This window comes from Bombus affinis, chromosome 4 (genome assembly GCF_024516045.1).
Source record: "Bombus affinis isolate iyBomAffi1 chromosome 4, iyBomAffi1.2, whole genome shotgun sequence".
Classification (NCBI taxonomy): Eukaryota; Metazoa; Arthropoda; class Insecta; order Hymenoptera; family Apidae; genus Bombus; species Bombus affinis.
Window position 1 is genome coordinate 12,848,158 of NC_066347.1, and position 16,420 is coordinate 12,864,577.

The 16,420-nt window shown below is 37.3% G+C and overlaps 1 protein-coding gene across 4 annotated transcripts in view; it reads left to right on the top strand.

Annotated features, from left to right (window-relative positions):
* The window catches only part of LOC126915074 (protein O-mannosyl-transferase TMTC1-like), a 269,186-nt gene that overhangs the window by 107,114 nt on the left and 145,652 nt on the right, over positions 1 to 16,420 (top strand). For all 4 annotated transcript variants that reach the window (XM_050719431.1, XM_050719427.1, XM_050719429.1 and 1 more), the window contains exon 2: positions 13,987 to 14,164. In XM_050719431.1, coding sequence (XP_050575388.1) covers positions 13,987 to 14,164 — 178 coding nt within the window. The remainder of the gene's footprint in view (positions 1 to 13,986; positions 14,165 to 16,420) is intronic.

The following is a 16,420-nucleotide window of genomic DNA, read 5'->3' on the forward strand; positions in this document are numbered from 1 at the left end:
TCAAATTTCTACGGCCCTCTAACGATATAAAAATCTATAACGTCAGCGTAATGTGTATAACTGCGTGGCAACGATATTTTCTCAAAGCTACTAAAATTTCCGAATATATTCTATTTATCAAATACTCTCATTGAAACGTAATGAATGTAGAATTCTTCAATTTCGCAACTAACGTTTCTAACTCGAATTCTTTGAAACTCGAATTCCATCGGTACTTCTAACCAACGAAGATTACCGATCAATCGTCGCTTTAACACACTGTTATTTGTTTAATTTTCGTGCAGATCGGTCTCCATAATGCGGTACGGGGCGAAACGTTCCAAAGCGTAGTAGCTGTAATTTCTACAGTGGGTCGGATAGTGACGGTAATGCATAATGATTATGAGGTATTACGTACGAACATTGTGCGCGCTCTCGTTGGAAGGTCCTTCATCATGTTCGACATGGACACGCCATATTTTCCAATACACAATCTGTGAAAGGAATGAAGCACGTTCGTTGATATATGGTGCCACTCAAGGCGTATAAGCGGCAGTAATTCACGGTATTATCTGATCTGGATGCGTGGCTATGTGAAAGCGGATAGCGTTCGCGCCAGAGTAACAACAAGAGGGTGGCGGAAACCACGTTGAACGTAAAAGGGGTGACGATGATCAGAGAAAAAGAGAGAGGGAGAGAGGGAAGGAAAAGAAAAAGTTAACGAAGAGAAATGATCATCCATGGCGATGGCTTACCAAAGATCGGCACTGTATTGATTTGATCGAAACGGTTTCTCTTTGTTTTATAAGATTATCCCTGAATTGATGTCTTGCAGCACAAGCTGCGATAAAATACGGTTTTCGCGTATAGTATTTTACTCATACAGACTTTTGTTGGTAATCTACTATTGTGTAGATACATTGTGTGTGAAAAATTGTTAAATTTTATACGTTTGAATGATTTCAAGATTAAAAATAAAGTTTATCTACGCAGACGTATTTGGCGAGCTACTCTTCTTTCCTTTCTTATCTCTTGCAAATTAACTTTGAATCCTTCAGCCATTTCTCAGGAATTAAAGTTTGTCTTATAACGATACGTATGAAACAGTAGACGGATATTAAAAAATTCTTTTATTAATATAATATCGAAACCGATTTGTTTAATACCAATACTAATATAATACTAAGTATAATTTTTTAAACGATATCTTGATAGTGCTTTTAAAATTTTTTAGAAATTTCGGTTTGTTATTTCTCCACTTTTGCAAAATATATGTATGCTTAGCACGTAGTTTCAAGTACGTGTTTTTATGTATATATATATTCATTTGTTAAAAAATTTTATATAAATGCGTAATACATTCTTAGAGTTCAATCGACAAAATCGCAAGATTTTCTCAGCGTCTGACAAATTTCGTCAAATTCTTTCATCCACAAGTACCATTGTTCTCATAATGAAATTCACGACTACTTTCCCTCTGCCATTTATTTCGTACCCGCCCATTCGTTCCATTATTACCGTCGTTGAGGGTTTTTATTCCTTGGTTCTTGCCCCGTCCCCGTTCCTTCGGCACCGGAGTTTATATTTTTCATAATTAATTGGCCAGGCCGGAGACTTCTAAACAATGGTTAAAGTCCCTTCGTGATTTTCGTGATTTTCGCGATTCAAGAAATAATGAGGCGTATTCATCATCTCGCGGAAACGTCGCGGATAAAATGTGTGGTTTGTTACAATATATAGTTGCTCTGTGGCACGAATTCACGAATTTATTCACCCAATTTTCAATTTCATTCATTCTATTTCGTCCAATTAAAAAATTAGAACGAGATCAAAAAGTCTTTAACGAAACCGTTTTTAGAGGAAACGATATGAATTGTGTCATTAACGGTTATAAAGAGTAATTATACAAAGTACAAGTAAGGTACGTTCATTAAGAGAAATAAAAAAAATGTGAAAGAGAAGTTGAATAAGAAATAATTAATGTACGACGCTTCGTAAAAAGCAGGAAGAACTTAAAATACAGTATTCGTAAATTTCAGTTACTCTCAAGTCGAATTGTTAAAATTTTCAAGTAAACATTGACGAAGCGATGTAAAATAAAAACGAATGTTTTTGAAAGATCCACGGTATAAAAAATATTTTTAAAAGGTCTTCTTTTCGAACGTTCTCTAACGCACGTTTCCCAAATAAAACTCGCTTACCACCATTGGTACAATCAAATACGAACGTAATATTACGTTTGAAGTTGAAAAAATCTAAAATGGAATCCTTTATCTCCAAATGATACGATATCGTAGTGTATATACGTATCCTATCGTTCGTTATCTATCTATGATATCGCAATATTTTCATTTGTTCGCAACAGTTTCTGCGAGCACGTGTCGGCACATCGAAATGCTATTAAACACGGTTCATACTGATGGAAGAAAGATCGAAGTCGCTGAATGTTAGTGATATATATCATCGTACGCTTTCTCGTTGATACGTGACTGGAAGCAGGGGAAGCTGGCTGGGTTTCTTAAATCACTGAAGCACCGCCAGAGAATAGTAACCGGTATCTTTGCTGGTAGTACCATATTCCGTGCACGATTTACCCAGAATCGGAATGCCTGGTGATCGTGTCCTGCGGTTGAGGACGATTTCTCCAGTGAATGTAAGAGACTGAAGGGAGAGCGAAAAGAGTTGGAGAGGTGACTCGATTTCCATTACTTGTAATTATTGATTTAGACGAAGTCAGTCGAAAACGTGAAGAGAAACCGGAGTAGTTAACAAAAAAGTTGAAGTATCTCAATGACGTTCTCTATTATTATTATTATTTCTGAAATAACGATTCATTTTTTTTTAGTAATTTACTCTTACGTGATTCCACAAAAAAAGACAGCAAGCGTTGCTTTCGATTATTAATTCATCGTTAATTTCTACACTTTGGTAAAGTTCCAATCGTGTTGTTACAAGTTGATCGAAATACCTGGATACTGACGAACAACAGTATATTACGAGACTGACTTTAAAAATTAATGGAACGTTTGTAACTTGCAAGAAATAAGGCATTAGACTTTTGTCTCTAATTTCGTATTTATAACTTAAAATTTTGAAATTTTTATTCGATAATGTTTCTCTTCCTCGCGTTTGCTGTATTTTACGTTTATTTTCCAATGCTAGGTAGTTTGGAATTAAATGCATTTTAATATTTCATGATATAGATTCTAAGAACGAAATATCTCGAATCATGTTCGACAATGATGGTAGTGGAAACACAGCCATAAATCTCGGCTTGCCGCGTCTGAATACTCTTCGCGTTGTATTCATGCGTCTTTTGTCTGATCAAGCGTCGTCATATATCACTTCCTTGTCCTCTGCTGCACTATATTTTGCTTATCTGAATCGATACATAAAACAAGCACCTTTTTGTTATAAAACAAACACAATGTCTCCTCTTTCTCGATTTTTGTATATAAATATTCCTTCTGCCACATTGTATCAAAAATATTTTTCGAAATATGGAAAGCTGATTATCTATGACGTGTCTTTATGAAAATATATACGTATCTTGAATTAGGTCAACTGTCAGTTTCTCAAGTATTGTCAAAACTTCTCTTTCGAGTAGATCCATAGAGACAGAATTCTACTTGTTTGCTCGGGCACGACCCTATTCTATTTGTTTTACCAGACACGAACCGATACTACTACTTTAGTGCCCGTTCCTATACGGTGTAATTCTACTTGGCTATCTATGCACGATTCCATTATATTGGTTTAGCTTGCTATTGGAACGCAAACTTTTGCCATAAATACTCGAAGACAAAAATAAATTGTGTCACTCTAAACACGATATTCACGACTCTATCCTCGCTCCATCTAAATATTTCCTAAAGTTAATGTCTCGAAGATTCATTCGAAATTCGCTTAACAAGTATACCTTTCGTTCCAACGATTTGAAGCTTTTTATCTCGCATTTCTGTTCCTCTATTCCGTTAGAAACAAATTATTTCAAAGATCGTTTAGTATGAATTACCAAACAGTTACCTGTAAAACCTGAAACGTTACATCAAACTTATGCTACGGTTCGTTGACGTGATTTGAAACACGCTCCTTTGAAAACACGCCTCTTATTTTTCATTTTTCTCGAAAGTTTTGAAACGAGTTCGTCTCGCTCTACCATGTCGTGTAAAACATTACTCGTGTACATAAGGCTTCATTATTGAAACACGGATACGCAGTGACGGGACGTCAAGAAGGCGTCAGGAATAATCACGCCTCGTTGCTCTGGCGAGAAACTTTTCTCGTCCTTGATGCATGCACGTTGCACGGTTCGGCAGGTGAACAGTCAAAGTGCTAATGCATGACGGAAGAGTTGGAATAAGTATCGATCGGCCGCAGTGGTCGAATAGCAGTTACCGGCGAGCATGGTCAAACAGTAGTAGTAATAGAACCGGTTGTGGTTAGCCAGTAGTAAGAGGGTAGTTGCGGTCAGACAGTTAGTATCAGGTCTCGCTGCGGTTTGTCGTGAATAACAGTTTTAGTTCATCATATTGTATTCTTGCTTTGGAAATGTCAGCGGTTACGAATCGGTTCACGCTGCAACGCTCTGGGGAAAATTAACGTAGGTATACCAATGGGGGGAAAAAAGGAACGTCGAGGAACGTTTCTACGCCTGTAATAAAACTTACGTGTTAATAAAATTTACAGGCCGCCTTCCTGGAAGAAGGTGAAAAGAATAACTGGGGGGAGGGGACAGTTATAACGAAGGAAACGAAATATTTACTTGGCAGGCAGTTGCGGTCGAGTTTGTAGAAACCTCGCTATCTTTATCTTTAGGGCGTGTAACGAGATATTTCGCTGTAATTTGTAGAATTCTTTTTTATCCGCATGTGTGCTTGTTCGTTATGTAACGAGATTCTGCATTGTGTTGTAAAATTACTGTGGATGGTAAAATTAGTTTATTCTTGGAATTAATATTTTAACGAGTTCTAGAGGGGCTTTAATTGAAAGTTTTAGGGATTTTTAGATACTTTGGTCGGATTATTGACGGAAGATTATTCATATTTTATCATATTTAATAAAGAAATTTTATAAAAGGTTATAAATAGTAAAATAATTCAGAATGTTGTATGAAATATACAGTTGTTCGCGAAAATAGCGTTACGGAAATTTCAAAATATAATATTTTATATAACACGCACAATATACCTACGCATAAAGATTTTCCACGGTAGGTCTTCATGTACTTTCGTGTACCGCTTTGCTTCATAGTCGCCTCGTCTAATATTGTACCGTAGTAACAAATGCAGCCTACAACGAAGTACTGTATTACAAATTACCACAATTACCTTCTTAGGGGGGAAAAAACAGCAGTTTACGTGACACTAAAATTCGCGAAGCCACTTTACATGATCTTTTATCGTTCTTCTTCCCCGTCTTCGTAACTGAAAATATTTACAACTTTAAGAAATTGCGTGACTCAGCTTGTTTATCAACCGTAGAAACGTAGAACGTTTCCGAGCCGTCTTAACAATACCTCGCGTAGGTTTCAACCGGTCCGCGTCAAGATGTAAACACGTTCGAGTTTCCGGGTGGGCACGGTAATTTAATCAACTTCTTAACGGCATTCTGGACGTTTTAATATTTCACGGAAAACTATCCAACTGGAGTTCTCCTTTGCTCGCCCTGGTGAAAGTATGTAAGCGTCGTTTGTCAACAAGTAACGGCTTCGTGGCACGAACCACGGAAGTTAGGCTGGCTTGGCTTGCCGTGCGTTTAAGAGGATGTCAGGTTGAAACAAAGCCGATTAAGCGCTTAAGACCGAATCGGTTGAATGCCTAATTACGCTGTGAATGGCGTTCAAGTAGATTCCTCTCGCTGGCAATGCTACAACTTTCCTCTCTTCCCATCCCTTTTCCTGCCTCTCTCTTTCTCTTCCCTTTCTTTCACTGTCCACCTCTATTGTTCCCCTTGGGTTCTACTTGCTTAGCTTCTTATCGAATACAACTGAAATTCCTGCTTTACCTGGTCCGAATCACTTCGACGTATCGATCTCTTTCTATATAAAGGGAATCTGTATAAAGCCATACAATTAGGATCCTAAGTCTGTAACTTTTTAATTTAGGAAACGAATTATGTAATCAAAATCGTATTTATTAAATGCCTTTGTAATGAATGTAGAATAACTGAAATACGATTCGAAAATTTAATAACTCCAATACTGGAGTTAACGATAAAGCTGTTCTTTTTTCGATTTTGGCTCATAGACTTGGTAAAACCGAATATATTGGATTTTGTCAATACCACCTAATGACAAAATCCGTAATCACTTAGTTGTCAATGCAATGTATACGAAATTGCTCGTAATCTAAACAAACATCTAATACACTGAGGGCAATCTTCATTCAAATTGCTTACACCATATTGCTCGTGGCGATGTGTGCAAAAGTCATTTTCGTTATTATCTTTCCCGGATTTATTTGCTTTAGCGTTTCCTACGTCAATATTTTTTCCCAAACGTTATTGCCAAGGATTGAACGATAGTTTGAAAATAGCGGAGATGATAATACAGCCCCTTATATTCCGATTTTACCCCATATTTCTTCCTCTGATTTGTCTGATCATCAAAACACTGTCTATGATACTTTCGAGGACCGTGGAAAATAAGATCGCAACGCTTAAACTTACCACTCGAAACGCAAGAAACTTAACAATTCGCTGCAGTGTGCATGTTCCGTAATATTGTAGGATCTTATACTACAATTAATTTACTTACAATGAATGGATTGTACAGATGTTGATTAAACAGGAAACGATGGTTGTTTAACGCGAACTAAATACAACAATGTGCTATAATTAAGACAATTAAATAGTTAACTTGCAACTCCCGTCACCACGGGTCCAACGCTCTCTCTCACGCGGACCATATTCTCTCGACAACGCTACTAGCGTCGCGTAAAAAAATATTCAACGAGTGATTAAAATGTCGAGTTCTTTTATTTCCACTCAATTTATACAGTAATTCAGGCTGGCTCGGACTGATTCAGACTGACTTGGATGATTTCGGGAGGAGTATTTATATTCTTTCATTCGTTGGAGTGAGAAAAGACTTTGGTTGCATTTGTCATATGTCTCTGGGAACGGGTAGAGTGACCGGACGCTACTCCGGTGGTCATTCATGATAAGGCGCTTGGAATTTACTGTCTTATCGCATAAGTAGTCGAATTTCACCTGTGACACTTGCAACACTATCTCGACAACGCAACTCGCACTGTCCGACTTCTCGATTCGCACTCTCTGGCTTCTCCACTGACACTGACTGTTAATTCGTCTTTTTCCCTTAGCATCCCTTTGTCTTTTGTCTTAGCCCCACCACGCATGTGTTCCGCAACCGCTCGTGGCCAGATCACGTAGACCCTTTCCACGGAACTATTCGATTGAAGGACCTACGACACATTGATGGGCCTGTTGGCACTTGGGATTTCTCGCGACACTATTTATAGTTCACCTGATATCTCTTAGGCCTTTTGTCCACGATACTACAATATAATTTTATTTAAAAACTTTAATATTGTGAAAATTAGTTGCCAAATAGCCGCCGGTTTATAAATTGCTTTCAGAGATGTTAAAGTGGTCACCATCTCTACGAAAACTCTACATCTGGTCTTTTTAGTTTTCTCAAGCGCCGAAGCCATCGACAGCGTATAGACAAAAGAATAGCAGAGAGGCAGACCATAAACAGTAGACAGGCGACGTTGGCTTCGGGGTTTTCAGTTATAAGGTAACACTGCTAGCGTGCGGATCTGGACCAGCTCAAATTATATTCCTACTTATTATTACACTTCTTTATTAAATTAAATATATATATATTTTGTACCTTACACTTTATCCACGCGTTTTCTCTCTTTATACATCTAATAACCTCAACAAGAGATAAACGTAACGTATGGTTTTACTCCTGTATACGATTTTGTATAGATTTTGTACTGGCAAACCTGATTACTTCCGATCTGTGAAATCGATAATGAACATTAGATCAGTCCGAGACGCGTTATAATGCATATTGCGATAGCTGCGTAATAGCTTGTCTTGTTTTACGAGACTATGTATGGAGGACGTGATCGATCACGTTTGTCATTTCGAGTGTGATTTCCATTGTTTTGCGGATAATTGGTCGTTGTACCGAATTGCCATAATATCCTGGTATATATACATCTGTATATACAATATCATCTACATTATACATACATCATACATATCAATACAATATCATATATACAATATATATATACATAGACTTTATAATGTATGAATTCTGTGTACATACAGAACTTCGTATTATATGACGTAATATGATTCTGTATGGTGGCGATTTTACCTTTCAATTTGGTCTGATTTAATATTGAATTACTCTTTACTAGTGAGTTCAATAATATCCACGCAATTTCCAGTTTCTCTATATTCTAGATTTGTAACGTTGTATAATATCGTTTAATAAAACTTAACCTGTGATAGATAATATTTCAGTAATAGTACAATTTCATATATACCCTTTATAAAAGTTTGAGCGTTTTGTTTGAAGATTTTCTTTCCACTTTATTCTTAATTTGTTCGAGACCTACGACTTGGACGTTGAATCTGCTGGTACTTCTTCCCAAAACAGTTAAGGTTGAGTTATTTACAAAGATTTACCGAACTTTGATAAATCGTGGATATTCATGGAAATTCATATCTTTTAAAATACAATTAAAGAAGTGGAACATAAACGAAGAATTGTTCCTAAGTAAATATTAAAATGACTACTTTACTTTGTGTATTTTGTATTATATATTTCTAGATGTAGTATCGTGGAGAAAAAAGCCTAAGATATCGGTCGAACCATAAACAATGTCGCGAGAGCCGAGGCGTCGTCGGGCCCATCAATGTGTCGTTGGTCCTTCAATGGAATAGTTTCGTAGAAAAGAACCCTGGTCACGGGTGTTTGCGGAACACATGCGTGATGGGGCGAAAAAAGACAAAGGGATGCTAGAGACAGAGTTAGCGGAGAAGTCAGAGAGAGTGCAGAAGCCGGAGAGTGTGAGCGGAGGAGCCGGAGAGTATGAATCGGGAAGTTGAGAGCCGAGTATGATAATAAGACGTACGCCGATATTGTAATCAGTTCGTTGTATCGAGTATTGCTTGTTAAACTAAAACGTCATTACTTGTCCTTACTCTAAGATCCATTAAGTTACTACATACATATTTTGGGAATTTCACACATTTAAAGTCTAGTCACAGTCTAACTACAGATTGTAATTATAAAAGTCTCTAGGTTAGGCACATTATTTGTAGAATGAAGCATCTAGCGCGTAACATAGTCAAATTTTTAGAATCTTCGCTTCGGTGTGCGGGTTCTTCCGTTTCTGGAGCAAATGCAGTGTGTCGATCGATCTCTGATGAATCTACACGTACAGTTACGGTACAATATAGTTGCAATAGTAGCGAAATAACAGAATGCATTGTCTTGAATGTCGCGGGAGCTTCGAGTTTAAAAATTCTGCGGTGCCCGGCCGTAAAAGCCTCGAATCTAATAAAATACTCATTTATCCTACAATGAATCGATTCGTAGAAATTCAAATTATAATTTCAGAAACCATTCGGCCACTATGAATAACTGTGACAAGGTACGCTCGTCTCGAATATGTCAAAGAAATGTTCAAAATCTTTTTCGAAATTTTCTTATAAAATAAACAGCTTCGTATCGCTGATTGTGAAACGTTTAACTATGAAAAACTATCGATCGTATCGAGCGATTCCCTAGTATTTAAACACTAACAATGTAAATTCCATTCGTTCCATCGAGATGGAGGTCCATTTAGCGATCCACGGGGAAACCGAATCCGTGTAAACAATCAAGCGAAACCAAAGGAAGCGGAGAATCTGGAGCAGTGTAGCGCTTCGCGCAACAAGACCGGAGACTCGTGCGTCACAGCTAGGAAGCCCTTTAAGTGCAAACAGGAAGATCCTAAATATGCAACCCTCATACCCTTTATGGTGCGAGCGCCAGTGCATTCTCGCGCCTTGTGAAACGAGATTGCGTCTCGGAAATGTTTCGAAATGTTGGTTGGTCTCCGTTTGCTAAATACATATGGACGCCGGAAATAAGGGTATCCGTTTGCGAATACATGGCTGGGTGTCGTTGTACCCTCAAGAATCTACTGCCCTAGAGGAACATTTATTCATGGAATGATATTTTATGTTCAAAGCGATCCGCTTGATCTACAACTGGATCTCCTTCGTTGCAACGACGAAAATAGTCGCGTTAACTGTGCAAACGTGCTTTCGATTTATATGCTAATAAACACCACATACATAATTATAGCTATAATATCGTCGGTCGTAAGCTCGCTCGATCGACCACTGTGAATATGATCGGAAACATTCTTTCAAGTTTTCACGATCGTTCTTATTCGTATTTTGTAGTTTCTTGGACTCTCTGTTTCTCTGCTACATATTTGATACTTTATTTGTTAAATCACCGTGTCATGAAAATTAATCTGATATAACTATTCTCTTTAATGACGTAAGAAGCACATTTGTTCGTTGAACTCCTTTTACGGTTGGAAGTACAAGGAAAGTATAAGGAAATAAAAGTATTCTACTTGGCTTGAAACATCGTTTTAAATTTCAAACAAGGCTTTTTCGACCGTTCCACGAAGAAATGTATTTTGAACTGTGTGAATCGGGTACAATGTGAATTATAAACAAAGCGATAAGAATACGTGATTCAAGTAATTCGACGTTGGAATCTTTTACGGATAAATACTCGAAAGATTTTTGGTGCACGAGACCGAAGGTTCCTTCGTTCGATCGATATCGATCTAAGGATTTCAGCGAGACGCACGAGTCGAGTCAGTCCGCAACCAGGCGCCAGCTGATTCGACTACGATTAAGGAACGAAGTGCAGTTTCAAAGAACAGTTGCACAGAGGCAGTTAACATTTTATTAATTCATATAAAGTAGTTCACTGTATAGTTTTGCCTTGTCGCGTGTTCACTCGATACGGACTTTCATTGGATCATAATATAATAAAGAAATTCATGGCTTGGCTTGCATCGGTATAATCTTCAATGGCTGGGATATCCGGCCAACATCGAAACTTACTTGGAAACCTACTTTCTTACGAGTTGGGGAATTATTGAGTGGATTGATTTTGAAGAATTGACAACAAGTTGAAGATCGATGTGAAACGCGAGGTGTGCTGAATAATACAATTTAAGGAGTTCAGGTTGGAAAGGAAATTAGAATTTATACAATAACGTTAAATATCATAAACGTTAATCCTTGACATTATCCATTTAAAATTCAGAATCCTTCTTAATACTCTTAAATTTTGCGCTTGCATATCTGTGAATTTTTAAACTCTTTTCAAGTTGTATTAAGCACTAATATTTATGCAGTAACTACTAAAAGTTTCTGACCAGAATGTAGCTCTACTTCGGCTTAAATTATGCAAAAGCTGGAAAACTCTTTGCGATATTTTATAAGATTACACCAGTGTGATAGATTTTCATTTTTAGAAATTCTTTATCTCAACGATATAGTGAAATTATACTTCACACAGCCACTCTACTACAACGTTACTTTCATTCTTCGATTATATATCAACATATAATACAGAAGCTTATCAATGTAATACTAACACTTTCGCGTTACTATATTTTATTAGACGAACTCACCATTTATCTCCGTAGAACTTTGGCATCTCAGATTGAAATAACAATTCTTCACCTCGAATTTGCGCCACATATTATACCGCTTCGTAGCAAGATCAGTTGGATCAAGATCGTCCATCGACGTCTCATAAAATTCGCAGTAAAATCTGCGTACGAACGTGCAACTGACACTTCCGAGTTCTTTGGTTGATCCAGAGCCAAGGAGATGACAGGATACGCCTCGAGCCGAGCAGGATCCTTGACACCTGGAACGAGGCCAATCTCCGGTCCGCCAGGAGCGTCGAACTTATGCCGTCGGCAGAGTTTCAAAATTATTACTCGACCGCGTCAGCAGCTACCGTGTTTGTTTTCGTTCTGATGCTGGTACCCTGTCTCACCTATTTTCCATCCTCGTTCGCTCTTCGCCCACAATTTTCTCTTTCAGTCGCCTGTCGCGCTTTCTTTCTTCGTCTTTACTCTGTTTCATCTTTCTTCGCGTTTCTTCGTCACTGGAATCGAAGCGTTTGCAATGAAAAGCGGTAATTTAAATATTGAAATTATATTTGTTGAAAGAGAAAGAAAGTACCTATAGATTTCACGCAAGGATCGCAGAAGACAAAACTGATCGTTTGATTTTAATATCACTTTATGATTAAGTAGAAGAGTTTCAACACTAAATGTATAACAAGATAAGATTGGAAATGAAAACACCTTTTATATTCAAAATAATCAAGAAGTTAAGTTGATGATGAAGTTTTGTAGAAGACAAGGACGCGATTGCTGAGACAAACGATATTTCCCAAATTTTTAAAGGGAATGAAAAAACGCGTTTAGTTAATAAATGAAACAAGCAATTGTGGTAACATGGAATTGATCCACAACGTATTGAAGTCTTTTCCCTATAAAAAATAGAAAATGTGATTTATGTCCTTCTTCTATAGCGTTTAAGAGTAGCAAATGATCTGATTTTGGAGCGATGGTTGATTTTCAGTTGATTTTATTGCATTTTGTGTTGCTTCTTACAACAGCACCTACTTCGATCGTGCATTTCCACTGCAGCAGATAAAGTATTCGATGATCAATGGTCATGGAAGAAAACGCGTGGTATAGAGAGTTGGGAAGTTTCACAGGGTACTTTCATTAGAAGCGAAACACGTGGCGCGAGGAACACCGGCGACACAGCAAGAAAAGCAGCGAGCAAGAGAGAAATTGTACACCGGTTGCGGTGAATGGACGAAGCAGAGCGAATAGATGTATGGAGTGTTTTCTACAATCCGATTATCTTGGTCGACTTAAGCGGATTTCCGTGAAAACTTCGCCACGGCTGCGCCGTCAAATCCTCTGTAGTTATAAACGGGAAGACTGCCGCGCCCATTGTTTTCCGATTTCTCGAGTGGTCAGCTGATGGTAGGGAATTGACAGAAACAACTAGATGAATCGCATACCGAAGATAAGGTTTTGTATTTATGTCGAGAGAGATTTTACTGGAACGTAAGCGCATATCGTTTCGCTGATACTTAGTTCGTTGCTTGTTTATTGTAAAATCCAGTAATAATATCTATCAATAAAAATAGCGAATCTTTAATGGACTTTGAAGGTGTATAATAAACTTTAACAACACGTAAACGTAATTGTCTAATTACAATCATGGCTTATTGTTTTCTACGATGCTTCATTACGAGTTCCGGCCGGAATTAGTAGCGATTTTGTCTTTAGTATCTCGGAGAATTCTATTGAACGTTGGCCGCTATCATCGCGGATTGTTTGCTATAGGAATTATGCGTACTATATTTTCAAAACATACATAAAAAAATCTTTTTAATTGTTGAGGTTATTCTTTATTATTATAAAGAGAGAAAAACGCGTGGATAAAGTGTAAGGTACAAAATATATATTTGATTTAATAGTGAAATACAGGAATACAATTTGAGCTGGTCCAGATCCGCACGCTAGCAGCGTTGCCTTATAACTGAAAACCCCGAAGCCAACGTCGCCTGTCTACTGTTTATGGTCTGCCTCCCTGCTATTCTTTTGTCTATATGTTGTCGATGGCTTCAGCGCTTGAGAAAGCTAAAAAGACCAGATGTGGAGTTTTCCTAGAAGTGGTGACCACTTCGACATTAATAAATCAACTAAAAACATTTCTAATAATCCATCTTATCTTTGTATATTTCTCCGTATTTTTATTTATAATATATAATATAGATAATATTGATAGAAGGAAATGTAGCTTATACGTTTTTATATTTTTAAGATATAAAATTAATTACCACACAACATCTGAAATTATTATCGAAGCACGTTTTAATTCAGTCCGTTTCCGTATTTTCAGGTTGAACTACTTGATGTCGGGATTAACGCCAAGCTGGTATCACGCGACGAATATTGCCCTGCACGCCATTGCATGCGTTTTGGTCACAAGGGTGAGCCTAGCGGTGGCATCACTGCGTCCAGGATTTGCTACCTTGACAGGCTTGCTGTTTGCTGCTCATCCTGTACATACTGAAGCGGTAAGTAATAGCTTCAAATAGATACGATGAAAGCTTACAACTATCACGTGCTGAAGCCTGAAAAAACGAAATCGCCTGAGCACTTTACGTATTTTTCTTTCTTCCGAGAATATTAATATAAAATAATAGCGATCGTATAAACAGAGAAAATAGTTTGTACGATTTATCTTTATAGTAGAAGGATAAATATTTAAAATATATCATTAAGAATAATTCCAAAATGATCTAATCCGGCGTTAGAAAAATATATTGGTATAAAAAATTGTGCAAACTAACGTTCAAACTGTGAATTTTTGAAAAAGTAATAATCACATAGATCGGATATGTTTATTAACCGTGAAACATATGACGTGAAATACATTCTACGAAGACCCAAGCGAATCTGGTATATCAGAAACAGTGTCCTAATTATAATGATGTTCCTAGTTTTATCATCGTTAGCTTCGCAGTGTGCAATAATTCGAAGAGATTAACGTAAAAACTAATTTAAAATTTTCGCCTAGTTTAGAACTTGTCTTAAGCCGCTTAGGGATACCAAAGTGATTGGCAGGAAGTCCTCGTGTACTTCTCGTCGTATCTTGCGCATGATGCACAACAACGATAAACGTCAGTGATAATGTTTGTATACGTAATCTGCTTCGGTTAAGCGCATAATAGCGATATTGTACTCATTATTATCTTCGATTATCTGTTATTTCAGAGGATGTACGTTTAAGAACGACGTGTGAAGAGTGCACACTATTCTATGGAACGCTATTGACAGTGATTAACGATCCTTCCGCATATGATTTTCGATCCAATTGTATTTTTCTAACATTTGAAAATATCTGAAAAATTCTTACTAATATGTACGATTACGCGTTTCAATCTTATGTTACATATTTGTTGAAAACATTATAGATCCTCTATGTTTGTTTAAATGAAAATAAGAATAGAACATGAAATTGGAAGATGTGAACGAGGTAAAATATTGTCTACAGAACATTTGTAATTTTTCTAATGAAATTGAAGAATCATAATTTACAAGCGAAAATGGGAAACAAACATTGATCAAGTTTTTCTGCAGAGGCTTTGTTACAAAGTTGTAAGCAAACACCGAGCGGAGATTGAAACACGATTATATTGTATAGTATTGTATTGTATAGTAACAGATTCCGCGTTTCTACGTAACAAAACTTTCTATAATAATATTTTTCGAATTTTCAAATTATAAATTTCCTTCTATCGCTTGACCAGAATCGAAACCATTGAGCATAAACCGTGCATATTTGAAAATTACTATTTCTTTCTTTTCAATCTAACTGCATCCTATTCACAAGTTTGCCACGAATGTTTCTTCTAGCGCATGTTATTGATTATTCGAAAGCAAAATGATCACTAGTCACGAGTCTATTTTTCACTTGTCGTGACCAAGATCTGCGTAGCAATAATTTCAAATGCAACGTTTAAATTTGCATTTTATAAACGTCAAAACTCCCAATTACCAGGGGAAACTTGTACGAAAAAGAAAAAGAAACACAGAAATTAACGCACTGTTATTTGAAGTAATGAAACTCACGCAGAAGCTACGATAAGAAACGTCGTTCGCTGTTCGTTAAAAGTTTCTTACGAATGGTCATTAACGTAAGACGCGGGCTTCCGAGTGAAAATTACCGCCTGTGCGGCATATTGATTTTCAAGGCTGAATTGTCTATGCTCCAGTCCGTTTGCTGGTCACGCACTGTTCTGCACCCCGTTATATCACATGCGTGCACATATTGTCGCATGTGTGACGAGTCGCGCGTGAACAACGACCCTTTGTCGTCCGTGCTGTTATCGCGATGTTATGGTCGTATCACGTTCTCGGACAAAGAAATCCGACATAGACGCGTAACTTGCGATGCCGTTAAATTGTACCGCCGTGCTGATTGGCTTTAAGATAAGGTTAATCGCGCCGTTTCAAATTCGTGAGCGACTTTATGGGTCTTGTCTAATGCGACACCAACGTGATTTCGGACGTGAAAAGTGTGAAAGCGATACGAAAAGTCGTGTAAAATTGTTTATTGAATTAGTTAGCAATTAAGAGATAAATATTGAAAATACTCATTGGAGATTCACAGAATTGGATCTACGTTAATTCTCCGATGTGAAGAGAAAGCAAGAAAGGACGAGGCATTTGAAGAAACGGTGCATTCAAATATTGAAATAATTCGTGAATTTTGTATCGGATGATCAATGAAGATATTATTTAATAAGTATCTTTCGCGCTAATCAGAC